General features: G+C 44.2%; 1 protein-coding gene across 2 annotated transcripts in view; it reads left to right on the plus strand.

The window, feature by feature from the left end:
* Positions 1-27852, plus strand: part of nars2 (asparaginyl-tRNA synthetase 2, mitochondrial) — a 125875-nt gene that overhangs the window by 24517 nt on the left and 73506 nt on the right. For both annotated transcript variants that reach the window (XM_070892066.1, XM_070892067.1), the window contains exons 2-4: positions 7124-7233; positions 10293-10413; positions 16891-17031. In XM_070892066.1, the coding sequence (XP_070748167.1) occupies positions 7124-7233; positions 10293-10413; positions 16891-17031 (372 nt within the window). The remainder of the gene's footprint in view (positions 1-7123; positions 7234-10292; positions 10414-16890; positions 17032-27852) is intronic.

The following is a 27852-nucleotide window of genomic DNA, read 5'->3' on the forward strand; positions in this document are numbered from 1 at the left end:
AGTTCGACAACTTCCAGGACAAAGCAGCCAACTTAATTGGGTCCCCACCCACCACCTTAAACATTCACTCTCTCTCTCTCTCTCTCTCTCTCTCTCTCTCTCTCTCTCTCTCTCTCTCTCTCTCTCTCACCGGTGCACAGTGGCTTCAATGTGTACCACCTACATGATGCACTGCAGCAACTCGCCAAGACTTCTTCAAAAGTACCTTCGAATCCCACCACCTCTACTATCTAGAAGGATGAGGACAGCAGGTGCATGAGAACACAACCACTTCCAAGTTGCACACCATCCTGATTTGGAAATAGATCACTGCACCTTCATCGTCGCTGAGTCAAAATCCTGGAACTCCCTTCCAGCAGCACTGTGGGAGTACCCTCACTGCACAGATTGCAGCAGTTAAAGAAGGCAGCCCACCCCCCACCTTCTCTAGGGCAATAAATGCTCACATCCTATGAATGAGTTTTTAAAAAAACACATCTTTCAACCAGCCAAAAGATCAACGGATTTTTCAAAATTTTAATTACCATTACTGGAAACTCATCTTGTTGGAGCTATCAAAAGAAATCAAAGTGGCAGCTAAATATTTGGCTAAACTGAGGGCGAATGTGCAAAGAACGTGTCGCAAATTAAACAGTCTATTCTTAACTGTTTGATACAATAAACACTTAAATTATTTTTTAATGTAATTCAAACGTTTGTCAATAAAACACTAGTCCCCAAAATGGCAACATAAGTGGGTAGAACTGTACCAAGAAAAGTTAGGTAATAGCCCATAATATGCTCTTAGTGCTTGAATAACCACAGTTGCCCAGCGCCTATACAAAACAGGCCCTGGTTAGGTTTCCTTGAAGTCGGCCAAGTTGAGCATTCTTAAAGCATAAACTGCTGCATTTTAATCCAGTGATTTCATTGCTGCTTTTTATAAGCCTGCTTCATTTCTTCCCCTCCACCCCCGCCTGCCCTCTTTCCATTCCCCCTTTCCTCCCTCTTTCCCTCTTGCTCCTCTCTTCTATTTCCCCACCCCCACCAACCACGTCAGATTCTCGAGGCAAAGAATCAGTGGAGGTATGCAATGCAATGTGTTCAAGAGGGAGGTGCCAACATGCCACCGTCTCTGTATACAGGCCAAGGCATTGGTGCCTACACCATTTCAACAACATCTGTTTATAGAGACTATGGTTTGCCAGGGAAGTTGCGACTGAACTGTCTAGTGCAGTACAGCCAGACCTGCACTTGTTCTTGTATTTTAGTTTCATCAATTGCTCCATTTTGAACTCATTAACTGATCTCAGTTGATGTATCCATGCTCATGCTTGCCACGGTAGAGTAGATGATGCTGTTCGATGCTAATTGAGGCTGGACATTGGATTCTACCACCGCCACCACCTCTTGGGTATCAAGAAGAGCAGACTTTGCATTCTGCCACCGCCTCCTGTTGGATATCAAGGAGAGCAGAACAACAACAATGTTGTAATTGGAGTTGCATCAACATAGAAAGGAGTCACTAACATCACAGTGCATATAGATGATTTTTCCTAGGGGCAGCAACTAAGTTTAAAGATGAACAAAAAGAACTTGCATCTACATAGCATCTTTCATGTCCTCGGGATGTACAAAAGTGCTTTTACAGCTAACTGGTTTTACCTTTGAAGTGTAGTCCCTTGTTTTTGTAAGTCAATGTGGTAACCTGTTTGCATGCAGCTTGGTGCCAGAAATAAGAAATAATAAATTACTATTGATTTGTTTTGGTAATGCTGGCCGAGGGATGAATGTTGGTCAAGGCACCAGGAGAACTCCTGCTTTTCAAATAGTGACTTGGGGTCTTTTGCATCTACTTGAATAGACAGACAGGATATATCGGTTTACTGTCCCATTTGAAAGACTATACCTCTGACCCCTCCATTCACTGTTAGCTTTGATTACATGCTTAAATCCTGGAGTACGGCTTGAACCAACAACCTTCTGACTTGGACGCAAGTGCTACTGTTCAACCATGAGGCCACCAAATTAAGCTGAAGGAGAGGAAGGTTCCAAACAATAGAGAAATGGCAAGTGAAATACAAATGGATTTGGATAAGTTGGAAAGGTAGGTGGGTGTCAAATCCAATATATTCAAAATATTTTTTGGAAGAGAAACAAAGCTTTGCAACAGTACGAGAGAATAGATTGGTCTCATCATGTGAAGATAATGAATGGAAAAAATTGTCCATGGTTTCTCTTTTCCTTATGTCTTTTAGTTTTAAATTTTTTATTTAAAATACCACAGTCAAAATGGATGTTCTACAATAATTTATTGGGTTTGAGAAGAGTGGGACAGTTCTCCAAGTTCATGCTACTAGTGGGTAGCCTCACCTACTCGCTGTACATTTAGACATTCAGCCCTGAGACATCTGTGGAAACTTTGGGAGAAAATTGGGGTTAGAGGCTTCCTTCATACGAATGCCTCCGACCAGAAAAAGTCTACGAAATACCTGGTGGTCCCGGAGGAACATAGAGATTCCGGTTGGAGGCCTAGATTTGCTGCACAGCGCATGGGAAGTTGCCTTTCAGGTACGTACGTACATACAAGCTGAAGTCACGTGGGCCTGGACCACCAATCACTATCCAGTATTCTCTGATTCAAAATGGGAGCTCTGTTTATACGACCTCCTATTACTATCAATGATTGAAACACCGAAACACAGCATAATAAATAAATAAATAAAATACCTCGCATATTTAAAATTAATCGAAATTAAGGGCCTGAACTTGGTGGAAGCCAAGTTCTGCCCAAGTATCACCAAAAGGACCGCCGAGATATCTGATGGTACTTTGGGCAGGAGTTTCATGAAAAAATCCTTAACCGACCACCCGGTGGCCAAAACCGACTTACGCTGTGAATCAGGGCAGCAGCGGGCGGGAGCTCCCAATCTTGGTGACAAATGTGATCCTCGCCAAAACGCCATCGAGGATTGAGTCAGGCCCAGGGAAGGGGGAGAGCACATAATAAAAATTTTCATCAAAAAAACCCAATGGAAGACCTTCAGGGGACCCCATACACACACATTGCTGAAAAGAAAATGAATAAAAGAAGTTCACTAACCTTTTTTTGCAGGTTTTCTTACCGTTGAGGTTAGACCTGCCATCACGCAGCAGTCTCTTCCCCCACCCCCCCAGGCCGCCGACTCCCGCCCGCACCAATCTGGCAGCTCGGCGGGCGGGAGGACACTTGCGTGCCAACGGGCAGTTCCCAGCGGCACTCCCCTCCCGCTGGAGGGAGGCCTCGATGAAAATGGCACCGAGGGGCGACAGCCCAAGAAACTCGGTGGAGGTGGATGGTAAGGCCAAGTTCGGGCCCTATGGGCTAGACTTTCCACTTCACATCGCCCATTTATGACCTCTATCGCCCATTTTGAGAAAAAAAATGGAAACTAAGCCAGAAATATCGCCAGAAATATAAGCCCCCAAGTTTCGTCTCACTTCGCTGATCTGATTGCCCACACAAGGCCCATCCCAACTTTCGGCACGTCGCCATCACATGGCCGGGCTGATGGAAAGCCAAAAGCATCGCTGTGAAATAGTTGCTTTTCATGGGCTTTACAGAAGGAACTGGGCACGACGGGCACCATTTTGAAGATCGGAGAACGGGGGAGACAGCCAAAAAATCGTGCTTAGATGGATGAGAGTTATTTATGGATCCTGCGTAGATAGGTCTACTCAGATTTTTAATTATATTTAATTTTGCTAAGAGTAGACAGAGACAGAGGAGGCGAGCGTACAACCAACGAAGGTACAAAGAAACGCAATCTTACCTCAACTTGTCTGAAAACGCGTGTCTAAGGAGGCTGTGCTTTCGGAAGGTGGTCATCATCGATGAGATTTGCCAGCTCATCAATGGGGATCTGCAGCCCTCCAGCACCATCAGAACCGCACTGTCCGTTGAGGTGATGGTTACTGCAGCTCTAACCTTCTACACATTGGGATCTTTTCAGGCTTCAGTTGGCGACATTTGTCATATCTCTCAGCACGCCACAGTTCGGCAGGTGACTGAAGCCCTTTACGCTCGCAGGATGGACTTTATAAGCTTCCCTATGACCAGAGAGACACAGACCGGGAGGGCTTTGGGTTTCTCAAGAATAGCAGACTTCCCCAAGGTGCCGGGAGCAATAGACTGCACATACATTGCCGTGAAAGCCCCATTAAAGAACGCGGAGGTGTTTCGTAACAGAAAGGGATTCCACTCCCTGAATGTGCAGCTTGTCGACCACAAACAAATAATCATGACAGTAAATGCTACATTTCCTGGCAGCATCCATGATGCGCACATCCTACGTGAGAGTGCTATCCCTGACCTGTTTGTCAATCAGCCAGAAGGCTCATGGTTGGATGCTGGGGGATAAGGGATATGGCCTTGCCAGTTGGCTGATGACCCTACTGCGTAATCCTGTCACTGAAGCAGAGAAACGTTACAACGAAAGCCACATAGCGATTCGCAACATTGTCAAAGACAATTGGAGTCCTAAAGCAGCGCTTCAGATGCATGGACCATTCTGGTGGCAGCCTACAGTACCACCCTGATCAGCTCGCTGAGTTTACTGTGGTGTGATGCATGCTGCATAACCTAGCTATAAAGAGAGGACAACTAATGCCAGATGGGGCTGCAGGTCCACCTCCAGAAGGAGGGGAGACTGAAGAGCCAGCCGGCGAGGAACAAGAGGAAGAGGAGGAGGCTGATGGGACCTCGGGGCGGACCAGCCTGGCGATGTAACCATGGTCCTACACCCCCCCCCCCCAGAAGAACAGTACACCGTGGGAGTTACGCGGCTACAAATCTGTTGCGTCAGCAGCTGATAAAGGAGCGCATTGCATGAACTTACATTGGGGATCATCACATTTGCATTTAGATTAACAATTGCATTTATACAAAAGTTGCATTTGCGTTGAGTTATGTTTTAGTTTTGCCTGAACTGGCCTGTCCTTTGTTGTGCAGCATTTTCATTAATGCTTAACTTAAGTAATATTATTACAAGAGAATTATTCAAAATGCCTAAGTTAACTAACCTTATCAGAGAATGCACAACAATTGTTAAAATCATTTACAAAATTTATTGCAAACAGAATTCCCAAACTATGAACAAACATTTTAAACAATCTAACATACAATGAACAATAATCTCTCCTCTCTGTCTCTGCCTTCCTCCACTCTATCCTCTCTCTCTCTCTCTCTGCCCCTCGCTGTGCCTTCTGCGCATGTGTGGATGACCCCTGACCTCCCACACATGCCCAGAAGTCTTTTGCTAGGGAAGCTTTTGACTTCCTCGTTCGGTGGGCGAGCGTGATATTGCCGAAAAATGAGATCGCCCATTCCACATCGCCGGGCTAAGGCGAGTGGAAAATTGCAACAAAAAAAATGGGCCATGTACCAGCGATCAGCAATGCTGAGACTTCCCACATCACTGGAACGTGGTCCATTTGTTTGGGCGATGGCCACCTAGTGGAAAGTATAGCCCTAAATTTTTTAGAAAAAAATATATTTTTTGGATTTTTTTTGTGTTTTTAATAGTGTTAAAAATAAACTTCCCTTAATGGACAGGGTTTTTGATATAAAATTGAATGTTTAAATTTAATTTTTATGTTTTAAAACTTGCTGATAAAAGTAAGCAATGCGCCTGCTTTTACCAGGCGTAAAAGTTTGAAGGAGATTCACTGGGGATGAGTTGGGCCCAATAGCCCAATCTCTCCCATGCGAATGTCCTCCCGGGAATGCGGAGGATCTGTCAAGAGAAATCTTGATCGATCGGAAAAGCCGGTTTTCGGCGCATGCGTGTCATGCACCGAAAACCGGCTTTTGCGAGGCCTTGCCCTTTGTACGGACCCGGTGAGGCCAGAATTTTCAGCCCTATGTGTTGGGTACATTAGCCTGGATTTTGCAGTAAGAATCTCGGCGCTCACCGTTGAATAAATCGGACAGCAACTTCCGGTGTCTGCACAAACACAGTTAATTGCAGAAATCAAGAAGTTGCTTTTCAAGTATAAAAGCCCACAAAGTGCAATGAATGGTGAGTGCCGTTCGTTCGCCGCTGACCACAAAATCTGGGCTAATGAATTCTTAACATGCGAATATGTTGATTTCAAATCAGTTAGTGAAATGTATCACCAGAAATATTCATTTAATCTAATTAGGATGTTGTTTTGAACCCGGTCTCAAAATATGTCAATCATCAAAAATGCAGGCTGTGTATGCTTGATTCTGAACAAACACTGCATGTTCAGATCCTTTGTGATGATAATAGTCATAATTACATTTGTCTCCGACAGTGCCCATCTTCAAAGAATGATTCTGTATAAAGAAGCAGCAAGTGTCATGTGGTGTTTTTGTTTGGCCATGAGGTGTGGGACTGGAATGTGAAACTATGAGCATGACTGCATCATCATCATCATCATAGGCACTTAAATGAAGAGTGTATTCTTAACTGCTAAGGAATCAGAATTCTCTCACTGAAGTATTTGTTTTATTTTAAGCTCTAAAGAAATTTTCAAAGAATTTCTCCTGACTAGTTTATTGGTTTAATTTCTTGTGAACTGGCTATAAACTATTGGGTTCAAACTGATTTGATATCTTTTCCTGTAAATAATTCTATGAATTAGCCAATTTAATAGTTTTTAGTCTGCTCAAAAAAGTGTTTTTATGTAGTTGGTGTTATCCATCTTGCAAAGTGATACGAGATGTTGTGGAACTCGTACTTGCTGTCATTCGCCTGAAGCACACTAGGTCAAATTGTGACATGCATAGTCAGAATTAGGTTCATTGAGAATAGCAGCTTGCCTATAGAAATAGACTGTTGTGCATTTAAGTAAGAAGGAAAAAACCTAGAGTGTAATCTCAATTTGTAACTGCGACAACCGCCTCATATTTGGAAAACTTTGTTTATTGTGCTTTATTCATAGTTAATGTTCAATTAAATTTACTGATAAACTGAATCCTAGAAAATGATTTGCATATTTATTGTACTCTAATGTTAATGCAGCTGTTTGCATATATTTTGCATAGCTTTAAACTCTTAATGCCCATCTTTCTCCTTCACACCCTTCTTGCAAAAAAAATTCTTCAGCCTAACACTTATTTATTTTTGTTTCTCCCAAGGGCTGGGTACGGTCTGTACGTGCACAGAAGGAAATTACATTTTTGCATATTAATGACGGAAGTTCATTACAAAGTCTTCAAATAGTTGCACACCCAGGTTTAGATATCAGGTGAGGAAATGAACTTATTCCCCCTTCCAATGTGTTCATTGTTTATAAAGTTTATGACCTTTGTACATGCAGAATAACATTTTGCACTTAATTTTGTATGTACAGACTATAGTGAAAATTTACACATTTGCAGAAAAGCGGATCTCTTGTATTAATGTTAAAAAGAAAGAACATTCATTCGTACAGCACCGTATCACATCCTCAAGACTTCCCAAAGCACTTCTCCAGCAATGAATTACCCTTTGAAGTGTAGTCCTTGTTTGCGCACAGCAAGGTCCTACAAGCAGCAAAATGAGTTCATCTGTTTTGATAGTTGGTTGAGAAGTTTGTTGGTCAGGACACCAGGCAAGCTCCCTGCTCCTCTTTTACATCTATTTTAATAGGCAAACGCTTTTCTGAATGAAAGCACCTGCAACAATACAGTTCTAAGTTTGTGCGACATTGAAGTGTCTGCGTAGATTGGGGCTTATATGCAATGAATTACATATGGTATTCCAAAGGGCTGTTTGCATTTATTGGGTATAGTCTATTTTGCTTAATTCCTCCTGTTTGGGTTTCCATGTAACCATTTTCTTTAATACAGTAGATGAGGATTAGTTTGCAGAATATGCCTTGTAATATTTAGCCATTTTATTTGATAAAGGAATTGTTTCTGAATAATGAATAAAATCTTGATCATTAATTTTTCATTCGTAATCCACGTTTTATTGGATGGTTTAACTCCTAATTTGTGTTCAGTGCACTTTTTCTATTCCCCTATATAATAGTACATAAAAGGTTAGTAAAGACAATGGTGCTGTTTTCTTTTTACCCATGAGAATCGGCAGAAGTCTGTAATCATGTTTTTATTTCGGTCATCACACTTTCCTGCACTATTACATCAAATGCCCAGACTCAAGGCCATAATTTCTAACGCAAACCCATTTAAAGGAAAATTTTGAAAGGGAGGGGAGTAGTCTTCAGCATAAAATGGGAGGTACTTTAAAAGAAAAGTACTTCCGATTTTATACTGAAAAGATAATTTGAATAGAATTTTTTTTTCCAAACTGAATTTTATTGCATTCACACATGCAAAATAGGATCTCCTTCTTTGCTTGGCCATTTCATGATATCAGCGATGGAGTGCCCCATGTGTAGCAGAGTGGTTTGATTGAAAACAGGGAGGGGGCCCTTATTTCAAATTAGCGTAAGCTGATCAGAGCTGTGGACCCAGCTATTGGTGGGATTTCCCAGAACTCCATGCCACTGGCTCAGCTCTAGAGCCAAGCTGAACTTGCAGCTCTGTATTGTTTTACAGTGAAGCCTCTTGGTCGCACCAGGATGCTCCCATCCAAGTTACTCTGCATTGAGGTAGACTAGATCTTGTGCTCTCTGTGGTTAAGATTTTTTTTAAACACAATTTTTCTTTTCGGTATCATTTTTAATATAAAATGTTGGAGTACTTCAAATAATACGCTCATTGGATTTGTTAGGCCTTTAAAGAATAAGGAACATCTAAGGTAGTACCCCCCCCCTCCCCCCCCCCCCCCATGTATAAATACTCTCCTTTTTACAGAATAAAATACATAAGCGCCTATAATTTACTTGCCAGCATGGAAACCTTTGTTCAGTTACCACCTTATCATGATCTAATTTGTGTATACCTGGACATACTGCAGTGGTTCCATTAAAGCTACTTTAATTCCAGATAGCTCACCAACTTTTGTCTATGTGCAAATTCCCTAATATATAAAAAATCATATGCAGCACATGCACTTTCCTGTAAGTATCTTACTTCCTGTAATACTTTTCCCTGTCACATTTTAATTGACTTAGGCAGGGGGGGCACTTAAACCAATGATCCTGATAGTGCATTACATATCAAAACATCTATATTCTAAATAAGTGTGTGTGTGTAATCAAGTTCTTTTCACAAGGCACGTTCACAAGGCGCAAACCTAGTTCATTAAATGGCGCAGTTTTTTTTCAGGGATGCTATTCATAAACTGGAGCAACTGTTCTGGACACCGGGCCGATCCGTGGTGGTGTCAAAATCCGGATTTGGCCGCCCGATCTCCACTGGCCTCTGCCCGACCCTTCTCCGCCCCCCCACCCCCCCCCCCCCCCCCTCTCCGGCCTTGGCATGACTGACCCCTTCCGTCGGCCCGACCTCCCGACCTGACGCAACTGCCGGCCCCCACTTTTGGCCCGACCGACCTACCCTACCCTACCTACCTCGATCCAGGCGAAGACGTTCCGAAATCCTGAAATACTCGGAATCCGGAACGGCCTCGGTCCCGAGGATTCCGGATTTCGTACGTCACACCTGTACCACAAAGCAATCAACCAAATTACTCACTGTTGCAGCAACTTAAAATTGCAACATGGGAAACTGCAATATGAACGCTTGTCTGGAACTCCTCTCGCTGTTGCTTTAGCAAAGGTTTACCTGTATGAAATAAATGGGTGAACACTTCCACTAAAATACCAAGAGAAGAATTTCAGACAGACCTGTTAAACAATCCTATGCCAATATACCATGACATAATTACAGGGCCAATATATTTAGAGCAGCATTTATACTGATTTATGACTTCCATATCAGACCCTGGATTAATTTAATGCACTGTACACAATGAAAACTTTGGTTTGTATGACATTATTTGTTTAATTCTTAAATATTGTACCATGTGGGCAAGATCATTGAAAAACCGCAGAAGACTAAAATAAAAATTATGGGGATTTCCACTGATTTCTTGTGGCCTATTGTAAATATATATTGGTATTCCCTGCTCAATCTGATAACTGGTTTTAAAGGTTGTTTTATTAATCTTTCCTCCCCAGTTCACACAAGCATCCTTTTTCTCTGTTTCCACCAATTTACGCTAACGCATTTTTTTCTTCTCCTATCCCCTAATCCAGTTCACTTAGACACTCTACCTCCCCTGATTTCATGTTGGCTTTTTTCTTCCTCTCCACAGTTCACATGAGCATTCATTCTCGTTTATTTCCCAACCCCCCAGTTCAGGCAAGTGTTTCTAATCATTGGTTTTAATATAAACTCATCGTATCCTTTACAGAAATATAACCTTTGGCAGTGCAGTTGAAATTTGGGGGAAACTGGTGCAGAGTCCTCACAAGAAACAGAACATTGAACTGCGAGCTGATAAAATCAAATTGGTTGGATCGTGTCATCCTGTGGTATGTTTGGTTTTAGAATTTTATCTGTAAAATATTTATTGTAACACCATGCATCTTGCTTTTAACCAATTCAGGATTTATCTCAATATTCTTCTCTTGAGCCCTGATGCAAAGTACTTGTTAATTATCCAGCCAATTTCTATTCTTGCTCTACCAACTTACTGTTCTTGACTCGGGATCCCATCTCTCAATTCTCTTTTTACTGGTCTACTTGTAGGATACTGTTTTTAATTTGTCAGTCTTGGCTCAGTGGATAGCACCCTCACTACTAAGTCAGAAGGTAGTGGGTTCAGGCTCAACTCCAGAAACTTGAGCACATAATAGAGGCTGATCTTTCATTGTAGTACTGAGTGAGTGCTGCATTGTCGGAGGTGCCATCATTTGGATGAGATGTTGAACCGAGGGCCTGTCTGGCCTCACGAATGTAAACGATCCCATGGCACCATTCAAAGAAGAACAGGGGAATTTTTCTGGTGTCCTGGCGAACATTTATCCCTCAATCCACATAACTAAAACAAGTGATCTGGTCGTTTATCTCATTGTTGTTTGTGGGACCTTGCTGTACATAACTTGGCTGTCGTATTTCCCTATAACAGTGATCCACTTCAGAAGTGTTTTATTGGCAGTAAAACACTTTTGAGACATCCTGAGGTTGTGAAAGGTGCTATATATAAATACTTGTTAATTTTTTTTAGATTTTCTCCTCATACTTCCTTCTTACTTCCTCCTTCCTCTCAATTTCTTTCCTTATTTTCTCATCCATCTTGTTTTTATTTATCATTTATTACATCTGTCGGCCCCATATCCCTCTTCATTTTAGTTTGTTTCTAACCTCTTTATTAATCCGTGGCATTCTAAAACTTGTACTTTCCTTTTGTAATGTTTGTTTATTCTCCTTTTCAATCTCCTTTTTAAAAATATCCCACTATTAACCTACAGTCCTGTGTGCCAATTTCCACCTCACTTCAGCTAGTTCACTCATCTTTCCAAAATATGCCCTATTCCAGTCTGGTGTCCTTGTTTTTGAATGAGCTTTTTTCCCTTTCCATTTGGACCTTAAATCTTACCTTACTATGATTACTACTCCTGAGCTTTTTTACTGCACTGGATGACAGAGGAAACATGTCAAGGTAGGATGATTTGGTCTAGTATATTGAAGGCTACAAAGAGGTTGATGAAGAGGAGAAGAGGGTATGCACCCTGGTTATACTCTGAAAAATTTGTGGTTCAGGCATTAATGTAATAGTTTTATGCTTACTATGCATACTTGCAAGGTACGTCTAGTGCTTTTCCTGTGTTCCTGTGATATTCACTAGACAATGGGACAAACCATGTGACTACAGTTCAAACACATGCACAAAGGGTACGGTTGGAATCCTGGAGAGATTCGTGGAGGGCGAGGATTGGGCGGATTTTGTCGACCACCTGGATCAGTATTTTGTGGCCAATGGTATGGAGGCAGAAGGCCTACGCAGTTAAGCGCAGGGCAGTTTTCCTCACTGTTTGTTTGTAGTCCGAAAATTTACAGCCTCATGACAAATCTTCTCTCGCCTGTATGCCCGGTGGAAAAAGGATACAAGGAATTGTGTACGTTGGTGGGTAGCCATCTGAAGCCACAAGAGGGGATCATCATATCACGCTACCGTTTCTACACGCATGTTTGTGTTGAGGATCAGGTCGTGTCTGGATTTGTCGGCGACCTGCAACGTCTTGCTGAGTAAGTTTGGCAACATGCTGGAAGACATGCTGCGTGATGTCTTAGTGATAGGCATCAGCCATGATGCGATCCTCAGGAAGCTGTTGGCTGCAGAGACGCTGGATTTGAAAAAGGCCATCGCGACTGCCCAGGCATGTATGACGACGGATGATAATTTGAGGCAGATATCATCGACAAGCCAGAGTTCCACGGCAAGTATTGTAAGCAAGACGGCGTCGTTTTCAGGCAGAGCTCCTTACGCGAAACCTGCCGCTGCTCAGACCCGCCAACTGGTTCGAACCAGATTTCACCCTGTTGGCATTGTGGGGGCAATCATCAGCCTCATCAGTGTCGGTTTAGACAATACTCATGCAATGGATGTTCGAAAGTGGGGCATCTTCACAGGATGTGCCCACAACAGAGCAAGCGTGGTGCGGCTCACCATGTGGTTGATGAGGACCAGTTTAGTGATGGCCCGGATACTCAAGCCGAGGAGGAAGTGAATGGACTGTGTTCGTTCCTGAATAAGAGCCAGCCGATAGTCATTAATGTGAAGCTGAATGGCGTGACTGTACCAATGGAGCTGGACACCGGTGCGAGCCAGTCGATAATGAGTCAAAGAACATTCGACAAGCTGTGCGACACTTAAGGCTGCGAAACCAAAGCTGAGTTCAGTCAATGCCAGGTTGCGGACTTGCACTAAGGAACTCATACAGGTGCTCGGCAGTGCAGCAATCGAGGTGTCATATGAAGGTGTGGTTCACGAGCTACCATTATGGATCGTCCCAGGTAATGGTCCAACGCTGTTTGGCAGGAATTGGCTCGAGAAAATCCAGCTGAACTGGAATGATGTCAAGATGTTCTCAGTGGAAGATACTTCGTGTGCTCAAGTATTGAAAAATTTTCCTTTTTTGTTTGAACTGGGCATTGGTGATTTTACGGGAGCCAAGGTGCAGATTCACCTGGACTCCAATGCAAGGCCTGTCTATCACAAAGCTAGGTCTGTTCCGTGCATGATGAGGGAGAAGGTTGAAATTGAGCTTGACGGATTCCACCGTGAAGGGATCATATCACCGGTCGAGTTTAACGAGTGGGCTAGTCCCATTGTTCCTGTGTTGATGAGTGATGGCACTGTCAGGATTTGTGGAGACTACTAGGTTACGATTAACCCATTTTCGAAAGTATCCATTACCGAGGGCTGATAGCCTGTTCGCCATGCTAGCTGGTAGAAAGTCATTCATGAAACTGGATCTGACGTCGGCCTATATGACCCAGGAGCTGGTCGACACTTCGAAGAAACTTACTATTCGTCTACAACAGGTGTCCTTTTGGGATTCATTTGGCTGCAGCCAAATTTCAGAGGAATATGGAGAGTTTACTGAAGTCCGTTTCTAGAACTGTCGTGTTTCAAGATGATATTCTGGTCACAGGTCGCAACACTGCTGAACATCTGAACAATCTTGAAGTCCTACAGCGTCTGGACAAAGTGGAACTCTGGCTGAAACGCTCGAAGTGTGTATTCATGGCACCTGAAGTCGAATTCCTCGGGAGGAAGATTGCTGCTGATGGCATCAGATCCACTGATTAGAACACCGAGGCCATCAAAAATGCACTCGTGCCTCAGAATGTGATGGAGCTGTGTTCGTTCCTTGGGCTACTTGACTACTTTGATAATTTCTTACCCAGATTGAGCACTTTACTAGAGCCACTGCATGTGTTACTAAGAAAAGGCGACAACTGGGTCTGGGATACGTCTCAAGATAAAACCTTTGAGGAAGCCAAGAATCTGCTATGTTCAAACAAGTTGCTTGTTCATTATGATCCGTGTAAACATCTTGTATTGGCCTGTGATGCTTCATATGGGGTTACTCCAACAAGCAAATGAATCGGACAAGCTACAACCTGTTGCGTATGCTTTGAGAAGTCTGTCTGAAGCGGAAAGAGCTTACAGTATGGTAGAGAGAGAAGCTTTGGGTAGTGTATGGGGTAAAAAAAAAATGCACCAGTACCTGTTTGGTCTTCATTTTGAACTAGAAACAGATCACAAGCTACTCATTTCATTATTTGCAGAAAACAAAGGTATTAATACCAATGCATCGTCCCGCATTCAAAGGTGGGCGCTGACCTTGTCTGCCTATGATTACGTCATCCGTCGTAGACCTGGTACTGAAAATTGTGCCGATGCACTGAGTCATCTGCCCTTGCCCACAACTGTGATGGAGACACCTCAACCTGCAAATCTACTGTTAGTAATGGATGCTTTTGAGAGTGAAGGAACCCCTGTCACTGCTCAACAAGTTAGGATCTGGACCAGCCATAACCTTATTTTATTGGTTGTGAAACGATGTGTACTCAGTGGTGATTGGTCCGCCATACCTATGGAAATGCGTGAGGAGACCAAACCTTACAACCGTTGCAAGGATGAGCTGACCATTCAGTCAGACTGTTTACTGTGGGGTAATCATGTAATCATGCCTAAGAAAGGTCGTGAAAAATTTGTACGTGAACTTCATAGCGCTCATCTGGTATTGTCACGATGAAGTCCATTGCTAGGTCTCGTGTGGTGGCCTGGAATTGACTCTGATCTGGAATCATGCGTGTCTCAGTGCAATACTTGCATGCAGCTAAGTAAAATACCAGCGGAATCTCCGCTGAGTCTTTGGTCGTGCCCATCCAAACCATGGTCGAGGATCCACATTGATTTTGCGGGCCCGTTCCAAGAAAAGATGTTTTTTGTCGTCTTAATGCATATTCTAAGTGGATAGAGTGTGTTATTATGTCATCCAGCATGTCTACAGCTACCATTGAGAGCCTTCGTATCATGTTTGCTAATGGTTTGCCTGACATTGTTGTGAGCGACAACGGATCTTGCTTCACAAGTCTGGAGTTCTAGGAGTTCATGAAACTCAATGGCATCAGATATGTGAGATCAGCTCCATTCAAGCCTCCATCTAATGGTCAAGCAGAGCGTGCCGTTCAAACGATCAAACAAAGTATGAAACGTGTAACTCAGGACTCACTGCAGAGACGGTTGTCATGTATATTGCTCAGTTACAGGTCAAGACCTCATACGCTGCTGAACTACTGATGAAGAAAAATCTCAAGACCAAGCTTTCTCTTCTTCCTGATTTGAACAATCATGTTGAAAACAGACGTCAAAGACAGCAATGGTGTCATGATCGTGTTGCTGTGTCATGTGACATCTTGGTCAACGATCCGGTTTATGTGCTGAACTGTGGTCAAGGTCCAAAGTGAATCACCGGCACTGTTATAGTTAAGGAGGGTAACGAGAGTGTTTGTTGTCCTGCTGAAGAATGGGCAAACATGCAGGAAACACCTTGACTAAGTTAAACTGTGGCACACGGATGAACTGGAACCAAGTGAGGAAGATGCAGTCAGTGACCAACCAACCATTGTTCACTCATCAGAGGACTCTGCTGATATTACTGACTCTGAACCTTCAGTCTCTGATGTGGTCATGACCACTCCCATCAGATTGGCTACTCAACCCTCAGTTTCAACGGACTCTGAATACTCGCCCAGAGTCAAAGTTGAACTGAGACGATCAACTCGTGAGAGGAAAGCCCCAGACCGTCTTAATTTGTAAAAAGACTGTTGTTAAGATTTTAAAAAGGGGATGTAGTTATGTATTAATGCTTGGGAATCACCAGACACCAGAGGGCGCTGCAGTCAGAGGTCATCGGGCTGTTCGCATGTGGCATGTGTGCTTGGTCACCTGTATATAAGCTGGGTGTCTTTGTCATGCAGGCACACTCGGGCTGGAATAAAGATGGATCAGGTTGCACCTGAGTGAGTTTACAGTAATCAGACTCTTGAGTCATTACATTTCTGGTCCTGTTCATTCCATTGTCCCTATGATGTGACAGTTAGGAACCCTCTTCTGAATGTGTTTAATATCTTTGAAACAAATCACTTTTCACTAAGTTACCACTGTAGAATATTACCTGTATTTATCACAATTGCTTTTGTATTCTAACATTGTGCACACTATTTTAATACTTAATCTGGAATTTCAATTCATGATTTGAAATAATTCTTGTAAAATACTGAAAATCTGAGTAATGTAAAATGTTGGATCTCCGTGTGGCGTACTGTGGAGTCGTGGGTTTGCGTTTGATTTTCTTTTGCGAGCCATACTGTGGAATGGCACTGAGCAAGGGTTGAGTGCTATTCCACAGGAAGTAAGAGTGAGCTGGGGCACTCCTGCAAATCTTTTGTGACTCTGGTTTAAAAGTGACATTAGCAAAGATCTGGGAGCAAGTTAACTGCCTCACTATCCACTTTTCAGCACTGACCTGCCTTCCCGCTGGGATCTAATCTTGCCAATCTCCTTCCCATTTCATTCACCCCTCCGAGCGCTGACCCTGTGGATTGTGCCAGTGGATTAGCCATCACTGCCCCTCGCCACATCTCCTTCCAGAATGTCCTTACTCTTGTGAACAGGGCCCTTGCCATCCATTAGCTTATTGTAGATGGTTGCATCAATACCATGACATTGTACAAAAAGACCACAAAGGGAAAACATTTAAATTAGAATTTGCGATTTTCTATTTGCCTTTCTGTGCCATCTCTAACATTGAAGAACTTTTTGTAAGCATTGCTCATTTTTATTAATTTCAATTTTGTCTTAATGTTTGGTTCTATTCTGTATACTGGATGACTTGCAAAGTATTCTCACATTCTGCTTATAGTATAGATAAGAATTTGGATGAGGAAGTATACTTACGATAGTATTTTGGGTGTGTTTTATTTAATCATAGAATTTCCCATTCAAGATCAAGGAAAGACATTCGCTCGAATACATGAGACAATTTCCTCATCTTCGATGCAAAACTAATGTTTTCAGTTCACTACTCAGAATACGAAGTGAAGCATCTGCAGCTATTCATTCATTTTTCAAGGTAAGTGGCGTACAATATATAAGAATAGTTTTATCGTGCAAGTAAATTATGGTAAAGTCCTTTTATGTATACTGTTGCTTTTAAAGCTGTATTATTTTCCACAAAAGCACATATTCTAACTTAATGCATGAATTTTGCTTTGCTAAAACCTGACCTAATTCTCGAAGTTTTCACTGGCACTGATGAATTTCCAGGGCAATGTGTAAAATTAATTCTAAACACTAATAACTGACACATGTTGATCCTGCAAGTAAATTTCTGTTTTGAAACAGCATTTACAAGTATGTAACAACTTGTCACTACAGAATGGGGAGTAGAGATAAAACCAAAATGCCTCTCCAACTCATCAGCACTCCTCGGTCTACCTACCCTCCTGCCGCCGTCCCAGGCTTGACTCCCTCTTGGATAAGCTTATAGCTTCCTTTTGTGCCTCTCTTGGCATCTTCCAAAGGACCATTCGAGGCGCTTATTGCTGTCTCCTTACGAACAGCAAGCCCAACTGCCCCATCCTACTCTTTCTCCGACCTGCCTGCCCGCTGGGATCTAATCTTGCCAATCTCTTTTCCCATCTCATTCCCTCCGACTGCTGACCTTGTGGATTCTGCCAGTGGATCAGCTATCACTGCCCCTCTCCACATCTCCCTCCAGAATGTCGTTCACTTGTGAACAGGGCCCTTGCCATCCATTAGTTTATTGTGGATAATTGCATCAATATCATGATCTTGCCAGAAACCTGGCTGAGCGGTGATAACACCTTTCCCCCTTATGAAGCCTCTCCACATGGCTATACCTTCCTACAGGGCTGTAGTGATACCCGCCCTCCTGTATGGCTCAGAGACGTGGACCATATACAGTAGAAATCTCAAATCGCTGGAGAAATACCAGTAACAATGTCTCAACAAGATCCTTCAAATCCCCTGAGAGGACAGATGCACCAACGTCTGTGTTCTCGATCAGGCCAACATCTCCAGCATCGAAGCACTGACCACACTCGACCAGCTCCGTTGGGCGGGTCACATTGTTCGCATGCCCGACACGAGACTCCCAAAGCAAGCGCTCTACTCGGAGCGCCTACATGGCAAGCGAGCCCCAGGTGGGCAGAGGAAACGTTTGAAGGACACCCTCAAATCCTCCTTGACAAAGTGCAACATCCCCACTGACACCTGGGAATCCCTGGCCAAAGACCACCCTAAGTGGAGGAAGAGTATCCATGAGGGCGCTGAACAGCTCGAGTCTCGTCGCCAAGAGCATGCAGAAATCAAGCGCAGGCAGCGGAAGGAGCGTGCGGCAAACCAGACTTCCCCACCCACCCTTTCCTTCAACGACTGTCTGTCTCCCACCTGTGACAGAGACTATAATTCCCGTATTGGACTGTTCAGTCATCTGAGAACTCACTTTTAGAGTGGAAGCAAGTCTTCCTCAATTTTGATGACCTACCACCACTTGTCCTGCCCAGACTGCCACGGTGGCAGTGTGGCCCTTTTCAATTGGCCTGTTCCCTACTCCTCTGGAACAATCTCCTTCTTTGGAGTATCTCACCTTGTTCCAGCCCTCTCATCTCTCCTTTTAAAATCCTCCTCGACCACCCACCCAAGTACTCTGCCAAGTTTCTCACCAAGATATCTTCACTACATTCCTCCCTCACCAAGTGATTTCTCACCTTTGGCAATTTCAACCTCCATTTCAATTCTTCATGCTCTCCTCTGAGTTCACTGCCCTCCTATCCTGCCTTAATTTCTCCCTCCATATTCATGGCCACCCCCTTGACCTTGCCATCTCGCGTGGTGTCTCCACGCCCATCGTGTCAATCACAGATAAGGCTATCTCTGAGGATTTTCTTGTATCCCTACCACTCTCATCCCCCTTATACCCCTCTGCAAGTCATTTATAATGGCACTTTCAAATTCCTAACTGTCTAGCCTTTGGCCCGCTATTCAACGCAACATTTCTGCAACTACCGATCTTCTTAATCATACCTTTACCTCCACCTTTGTCCTTATCCCAATTAGAACCATTGCTCTATTTCTCATCCTGCTCATTCCGCTGGTGCGGCCCATAGCTCCACTCCCTTAATCCAAGGCACACAGACTTGAACTTTTATGGCAGACAAGTGGTTTAGCCATCCATTGCCAAATCATTTTGGAACACCTAAAGTACTATCGGCTCCTGCTCTCCTGTGCCAAAACTGCTCACTATTAAAGGATCATTCTGAAATGTAAAGATAAGCCCCAGCTTCTCTTCACCAAACTGGCCTTCTGAAACCCCTCTCTACCCTCAACTCCAGCAAGAGTGAGGAACTCATGGACTACTTACTCACTCCGATTGAGGCCATCTGTTCAGTTGTCTCTGCTGCTTCCCTCCCTTTCCCCAGTCAAACTTCCTATACGGTTCCCCCGCCATAGCTCTGAACTTGTAGCTATCTTTTTCGCTCCTATCTCCCCTCATGCCCTCTCCGAGTCCATCTTGTCCATGAGACCCACCTCCTGCTCATTCGACCCTACACCCACCAAACTGCTGGCAACCCAACTTCTCTTGGGTTGCCGTGTATAACCAAGGAAATAAAGGAGAGCATCAAATTAAAAACCAATGCGTATAAGGTGGCCAAGGTTAGTGGGAAACTAGAAGATTGGGAAAATTTTAAACAACAGCAATGAATGACTAAGAAAGCAATAAAGAAAGGAAAGATAGATTACAAAAGTAAACTTGCGCAAAACATAAAAACAGATAGTAAAAGCTTTTACCGATATATAAAACGGAAAAGAGTGACTAAAGTAAATGTTGGTCCCTCAGAAGATGAGAAGGGGGATTTAATAATGGGAAATGTGGAAATGGCTGAGACCTTAAACAATTATTTTGCTTTGGTCTTCACAGTGGAAGACACAAAAACCATGCCAAAAATTGCTGGTCACGGGAATGTGGGAAGGGAGGACCTTGAGACAATCACTATCACTAGGGAAGTAGTGCTGGACAGACTAATGGATCTCAAGGTAGACAAGTCCCCTGGTCCTGATGAAATGCATCCCAGGATATGAAAAGAGATGGCGGAAGTTATAGCAGATACATTCGTTATAATCTACCAACATTCTCTGGACTCTGGGGAGGTACCAGCGGATTGGAAAGCAGCTAATGTAACGCCTCTGTTTTTAAAAAAAAAAAAGGGGGCAGACAAAAGGCAGGTAACTATAGGCCGGTTAGTTTAACATCTGTAGTGGGGAAAATGCTTGAAGCTATCATTAAGGAAGAAATAACGGGACATCTAGATAAGAATAGTGCAATCAAGCAGACGCAACATGGATTCATGAAGGGGAAATCATGTTTAACTAATTTACTGAAATTCTTTGAGGATATAATGAGCATGGTGGATAGAGGTGTAGCAATGGATGTGGTGTATTTAGATTTCCAAAAGGCATTCGATAAGGTGCCACACGAAAGGTTACTGCAGAAGATAAAGATACGCGGAGTTGGAGGAAATGTATTAGCATGGATCGAGAATTGGCTGGCGAACAGAAAGCAGTGAGTCGGGATAAATGGGTCCTTTTCGGGTTGGAAATTGGTGGTTAGTGGTGGGCCACAGGGATCGGTGCTGGGACCATAACTGTTTACAATATACATAGATGACCTGGAAGAGGGGACAGAGTGTAGTGTAACACAATTTTCAGATGACACAAAGATTAGTGGGAAAGCGGGTTGTGTAGAGGACACAGAGAGGCTGCAAAGAGATTTAGATAGGTTAAGCGAATGGGCTAAGGTTTGGCAGATGGAATACAATGTCGGAAAATGTGAGGTCATCCACCTTGGGGGGGAAAAGAAAACAGTAAAAGGGAATATTATTTGAATGGGGAGAAATTACAACATGCTGCGGTGCAGAGGGACCTGGGGGTCCTTGTGCTGAATCCCAAAAAGTTAGTTTGCAGGTGCAGCAGGTAATCAGGAAGGCGAATGGAATGTTGGCCTTCATTGCGAGAGGGATGGAGTACAAAAGCAGGTAGGTCCTGCTGCAATTGTTCAGGGTATTGGTGAGGCCGCACCTGGAGTACTGCGTGCAGTTTTGGTCACCTTACTTAAGGAAGGATATACTAGCTTTGGAGGGGGTACAGAGACGATTCACTCGGCTGATTCCGGAGATGAGTGGGTTACCTTATGATTATAGATTGAGTAGACTGGATCTTTACGCGTTGGAGTTCAGAAGGATGAGGGGTGATCTTATAGAAACATTTAAAATAATGAAAGAGATAGACAAGATGGAGGCAGAGAGGTTGTTTCCACTGGTCGAGGAGACTAGAACTAGGGGGCACAGCCTCAAAATACGGGGGAGCCAATTTAAAACCGAGTTGAGAAGGAATTTCTTCTCCCAGAGGGTTGTGAATTCTCTGCCCAAGGAAGCAGTTGAGGCTAGCTCATTGAATGTATTCAAATCACAGGTAGATTTTTAACCAATAAGGGAATCAAGGGTTATGGGGAGCGGGCGGGTAAGTGGAGCTGAGTCCACGGCCAGATCAGCCATGATCTTGTTGAATGGCGGAGCAGGCTCGAGGGGCTAGATGGCCTACTCCTGTTCCTAATTCTTATGTTCTCTTCCTAGCTGTTACTGTTAATGGTTCCCCCTCCTCAGATGCTGTTCCCTTCACCTTCAAATCGGCTGTCATCACTCCTCTCAAAAAGCCCACCCTTGACTCCTCTTGCAAACTACCACCCCACCTCCAACCTCACTTTCCTCTCCAGTCCTTGAGCGTGTTGTCGCCTCCCAAATCCATGCCCATCTTTCCCGCAACTCCATGTTTGAACCCCTCCACTCACGTTTCCGCCCTTTCAAAGCTCTTGGCAAAGTCATAAATGACATCCAATATGACTGTGACCGTAGTAAACTTATCCCTCTTCACTCTCCTCACCCTTGACCTGTGTGCAGCCTTTGATAGGTTGACCACACCATCCTGCTCCAATGCCTCCTCTGTCTTGCCTTCACCTGATTCTATTCATGTCTATCCAGTTGTAGCCAGGCAATCCCCTGCAATTACTTCTCTTCCCACTCTCACATCGTTACCTCTGGTGTCCCCCAAGGATCTATCCTTGGCCCCGTCTTATTTCATATCCACATGCTGTCCATCGGCGACTTCATCTGAAAAAACAATGTCAACTTCCACGTGCACTGGCGACACCCAGCTCGACCTCACCATCACCTCTCTCAACCCCTCCACTTCCTCTGATTGTCATGCTGCTTGTGCGACATCCATTACTGGATGAGCAGAAATTTCCCCTCTCCGAAATATTGGCAAGACCGAAGCAATCGTCTTCGGTCCTCGCCACTAACTCCGTTCCCCAGCCACCGACTCGATCCCTCCCTCACCACTGTCTGAGGCTGAACCAGTCCATTCGCAACCTTGGTGTCCTATTTGACCCAGAGCTGAACTTCCGACCCTATATCAGCTCTGTCACACAAGACCACCTACTTTCACCTTCATAACATCAATCGTCTCTGCTCCATCCTCAGTTCATCTGCTGCTGAAACCCTCATCAATGCCTTTGTAACCTCTGGAACTGTTCCAATGCTCTTCTGGTCAGCCTTCCATCTTCCACCCTCCATAAAGTTATGCTCATCCAAAACTCTGCTGCCTGTATCCTAACTTGTACCAAATCCTGTTCACCCATCACCACTGTGCGTGCTGACTTAACATTGGCTCCTGGTCTGGCAACACCTTGATTTTAAAATTCTCATCCTTGTTTTGAAATCTCTCCATGGTCTCAACCCTTCCTATCTCTGCAATCTCCTCCAGCCTTCCAGCTCTACATCCGTCAGAGATCTCTGCACTCCTCCAATTCTGGCCCCCTGAGCATCACTGATTTTAATCATTCCACCATTGTCGAGCCCCAAAGCTCTGGAATTCCCTCCCTAAACCCTTCTTCCTCTCTCTCCTCCTTTTAAGATGCTTCCTCAAACCTACCTATTTGGTCACCTGCCCTAATATTTGTCTAGTGGCTCGGTGTTAATTCTTGTTTGGTAACGTCCCTGTGAAGGGCCTTCGGACATTTTACTATATTAAAGGCGTTCTATAAATGCAATTGCTTGTTGTAAAGTTCAAAAACTTGTTGCATAAATTCTGTTTTCCTGAAATCTGACCTAGTTGTCAAAGCTTTCACTGACACAGGAATTTCCAAGGCAATGTGTATAACTAATTATAATTACTAATAACTAATAACTTATAACAATAACTTGCAATTGTTCATCCTGAAACTCAATTTCTGTTTTGAAACAGCATTCACATTTTTTAAATATGTAACCGCTCTTCACTACAGAGGGGGGTGTGGAGATAACACCACAATTCAGGTTTGGCATTGAAAAGTATGACATTTAACTTGTCTAGAAGTTTTATTTTGGGCCAAAAACAACTTTGAGTTCCCTGGGGACTTGGCTGCATGCTCAGTGCATGTGTACAAATGAAAGTCATTTGTATTCTTGCACTCTAAATTCATGATGGAATTACACAGTGAAGCAGTTTGATTTAGGCGCAAAAGCTTAGATAATGTCCTGGATCCCATGCATGTTGAAACAGATCTATAATTGCAGGAATCATTTCTGCTATTCGAAACAGATGGATTGATAAGGGAGACGTGTATCTCTATCCCCCTCTCCCCACACTATATAGATTAGATCAGCAACAGCACTATAAAACCACAAGTTACTGCAGCTTGGAAGTTAAATGTCTTTGCTACTTTCCACTGGCAACATTTCACTTTCAGAAATTTACTTTATTCAAAATTTACTGCTGTGCTCTTCTTGTTTAAAAGCTTCTTAAGCCTGGAAACCAAAAGATTAAATTACCGTAGAGGATGCTTGACTGTAAATTAATTCTGCTTTGGGAATAATGGGTTGTGGGTCTGCTGCTTGTACTTAACGTTTTTCTTTTTGCACTGTCCTTGTAATAGTCTGGATTTATTACATTAAATGTGTTTATGTTCAACAATTAATCATTATAATTTTGGACTCCAGTGGTTGTGTTTACAATATAAAGTGAAAACCAAATTACTCTGCAGCAACTGGGTGCTCTCCATTGAGGTACGTTGTGCTACTCCACAACACTGAAGTATGCAATGACTGAATTGAATGCAGTACAGATGCAGCGTCGAAAACCAAGAGTTCCAGAATATTCCAGACTCCGGACAGATCGGTGGCAGGATCATCTGGAATCTGTAAAATGTTCCAGAATCTGAACCTACTGACCTCAAGGCCCCACCGCTGGCCGACCTCGGGCCTCGCCTAGCCGCCGCTCGCTTTGCACCGCTTGCCGCCGCTGCTCGCCTCGTGCCACCGCTGTCCTTATCTCGGGGCCTCCTAGCCGACCCGCTGGCCCGAACACCACCTCCGCGGTGGGGCCCACCGGCCTGAACACTATCGCTGCAGCGGGGCCTGCCGGCCCGAACACCACCTCTGCGGTGGGGCCCACCGGCCCGAACACTATCGCTGCAGCGGGGCCTGCCGGCCCGAGCACCACCTCCGCGGCAGCAGGGCCCCACCCGAGCACCTCCTCGGCGGGGACCCCACCCCCTTCTCTGACTTTCCGAAATCTGGAAATACCCGAACCTGGGCTCGGGTGTTTCCAGATTCGTGATGTCAGAAAGACGATTGACAGCCCGGAATCGGAAACGGCCTCGGTCCCGAGGGTTCCGGATTCTTGACGCTGCACCTGTAGTTGCCAACTGCATCGGTGAGAATTTAATTATCAGCAGGCAAATGCTAATGTCAGGGCATCAACGGTGAGGCTTTTTCTTCGAGCGGAGACGTCGAGGAGGCGGCCTATAAAAGTCCGGGGTCGGAGAGTCAGCGGGACTTCGAGAGGGGGTTGAGGAGGCGGCCTATAAAAGTCCGGGGTTTGAGAGGCATAGCTTGTGCAGCTGCAGCAGGGAGGCAAAAAAGAAGTAGAAAGAAATCGAAAGGTGACGTCACAGCCAAGGGGGTAAGTGATTGGTGAGTAGTTTTTCTTTTTCTTTATCAGTAAGTAACCTTGAGCATTGTTGTTGCCAAATTAAGTTTATTTAAGGGTTAAGTCGTGGCAGGATAGCTCGGACACATGTTATGCTCCTCCTGTACTATGTGGAAAGTCAGGGACACTTTCGGTGTCCCTGACGACTATGTGTGCAGGAAGTGTATCCGCCTCCAGCTCCTGACGGACTGCATTGCGGCACCGGAGCTGCGGGTGGATTCACTCTGGAGCATCCACGATATTGAGAATGACGTGAATAGCGCGTTTAGCGAGTTGGTCTTACCGCAGGTAAAGGGTACACAGCCAGATAGGGGATGGGTGACCAACAGGAAGAGCAGTGGAAGGAAGGTAGTGCAGGGGTCCCCTGCGGTCATCCCCCTGCAAAACAGATACACCGCTTTGGGTACTGTTGAGGGGGATGACTCATCGGGGGAGGGCAGCAGCAGCCGCCAAGTCCATGGCACCGTGGGTGGCTCTGCTGCACAGGAGGGCAGGAAAAAGAGTGGGAGAGCTATAGCAATAGGGAATTCTATTGTAAGGGGAACAGATAGGTGTTTCTGCGGCCTCAACCGAGACTCCAGGATGGTATGTTGCCTCCCTGGTGCAAGGGTCAAGGATGTCTCGGAGCGGGTGCAGGACATTCTGAAAAGGGAGGGTGAACAGCCGGTTGTCGTGGTGCATATAGGTACCAACGATATAGGTAAAAAAACGGGATGAGGTCCTACGAGATGAATTTAGGGAGCTAGGAGCTAAATTTAAAAAGTAGGACCTCAAAAGTAGTAATCTCAGGATTGCTACCAGTGCCACGTTGCTAGTCAGAGTAGGAATCGCAGGATAGCTCAGATGAATACATGGCTTGAGGAGTGGTGCAAGAGGGAGGGATTCAAATTCCTGGGACATTGGAACCGGTTCTGGGGGCGGTGGGACCAGTACAAACCGGACAGTCTGCACCTGGGCAGGACTGAAACCAATGTCCTCGGGGGAATGTTTGCGAGTGCTGTTGGGGAGAGTTAAACTAATATGGCAGGGGGATGGAAACCTATGCAGGGAGACAGAGGGAAATAAAATGGAAGCAGAAGCGAAAGATAGAAAGGAGAATAGTAAAAATGGAGGGCAGAGAAACCCAAGGCAAAAAACAAAGGGCCACATTACAGCAAAATTCTAAAGGGGAAAAGTGTGTTAAAAAGACAAGCCTGAAGGATCTGTGCCTCAATGCGAGGAGTATTCAGAATAAGGTGGACGAATTAAATGCACAGATAGCATTTAACGAATATGATGTAATTGGCATCACGGAGACATGGCTCCAGGGTGACCAAGGCTGGGAACTCAACATCCAGGGGTATTGAACATTTACGAAGGATAGACAGAGATGAAAAGGAGGCGGGGTGGCGCTGCTGGTTAAAGAGGAAATTAATGCAATAGTACGGAGGGACATTAGCCTGGATGATGTGGAATCGGTATGGGTGGAACTGCGGAGTATCAAAGGGCAGAAAACGCTAGTGGGAGTTGTGTACAGACCACTAAACAGTAGTAGTGAGGTTGGGGACAGCATCAAACAAGAAATAAGGGATGTGTGCAATAAAGGTACAGCAGTTATCATGGGCGACTTTAATCTACATATTGATTGGGCTAACCAAACTGGTAGCAATGCGGTGGAGGAAGATTTCCTGGAGTGTATTAGGAATGGTTTTCTAGACCAATATGTCGAGGAACCAACTAGAGAGCTGGCCATCCTCGACTGGGTGATGTGTAATGAGAAGGGACTAATTAGCAATTTTGTTGTGCGAGGCCCCTTGGGGAAGAGTGACCATAATATGGTCGAATTCGTTATTAAGATGGAGAAGTGACACAATTAATTTGGAAACTAGTGTCCTGAACTTAAGGAAAGGTAACTTCGACGGTATGAGGCGTGCATTGGCTAGAATTGACTGGCAAAGGATACTTAAAGGGTTGACGGTGGATAAGCAATGGCAAACATTTAAAGATCACATGGATGAACTTCAGCAATTGTACATCCCTGTCTGGAGTAAAAATAAAACTGGGGAAGGTGGCTCAACTATGGCTAACAAGGGAAATTAAGGATAGTGTTAAAACCAAGGAAGAGGCATATAAATTGGCTCGAAAAAGCAACAAATCTGAGGACTGGGAGAAATTTAGAATTCAACAGAGGAGGACTAAGGGTTTAATTAAGAGGGGGAAAATAGAGTACGAGAGGAAGCTTGCAGGGAACATAAAAACTGACTGCAAAAGCTTCTATAAACATGTGAAGAGAAAAAGATTAGTGAAGACAAACGTAGGTTCCTTGCAGTCGGATTCAGGTGAATTTATAATGGGGAACAAAGAAATTGCAGATCAATTGAACAAACACTTCGGTTCTGTCTTCACGAAGGAAGACACAAATAACCTTCTGAATGTACTAGGGGACAGTGGGTCTAGTGAGAAGGAGGAACTGAAGGATATCCTTATAAAGCGGAAAATTGTGTTGGGGAAATTGATGGGATTGAAAGCCGATAAATCCCCGGGACCTGATAGTCTGCATTCCAGAGTACTTAAGGAAGTGGCCCTAGAAAAATTGGGATGCATTGGTGATCATTTTCCAACAGTCTATCGACTCTGAATCAGTTCCTATGGACTGGAGGGTAGCTAATGTAACACCACTTTTTAAAAAAAGAAGGGAGAGAGAAAACGGGTAATTATAGACCGGTTAGCCTGACATCAGTAGTGGGGAAAATGTTGGAATCAATCATTAAGGATGAAATACCAGCGCATTTGGAAAGCAGTGATCGGATCGGTCCAAGTCAGCATGGATTTATGAAAGGGAAATCATGCTTGACGAATCTTCTGA

Source organism: Pristiophorus japonicus, chromosome 10, assembly GCF_044704955.1.
Source record: "Pristiophorus japonicus isolate sPriJap1 chromosome 10, sPriJap1.hap1, whole genome shotgun sequence".
In the NCBI taxonomy this organism is placed as follows: domain Eukaryota; kingdom Metazoa; phylum Chordata; class Chondrichthyes; family Pristiophoridae; genus Pristiophorus; species Pristiophorus japonicus.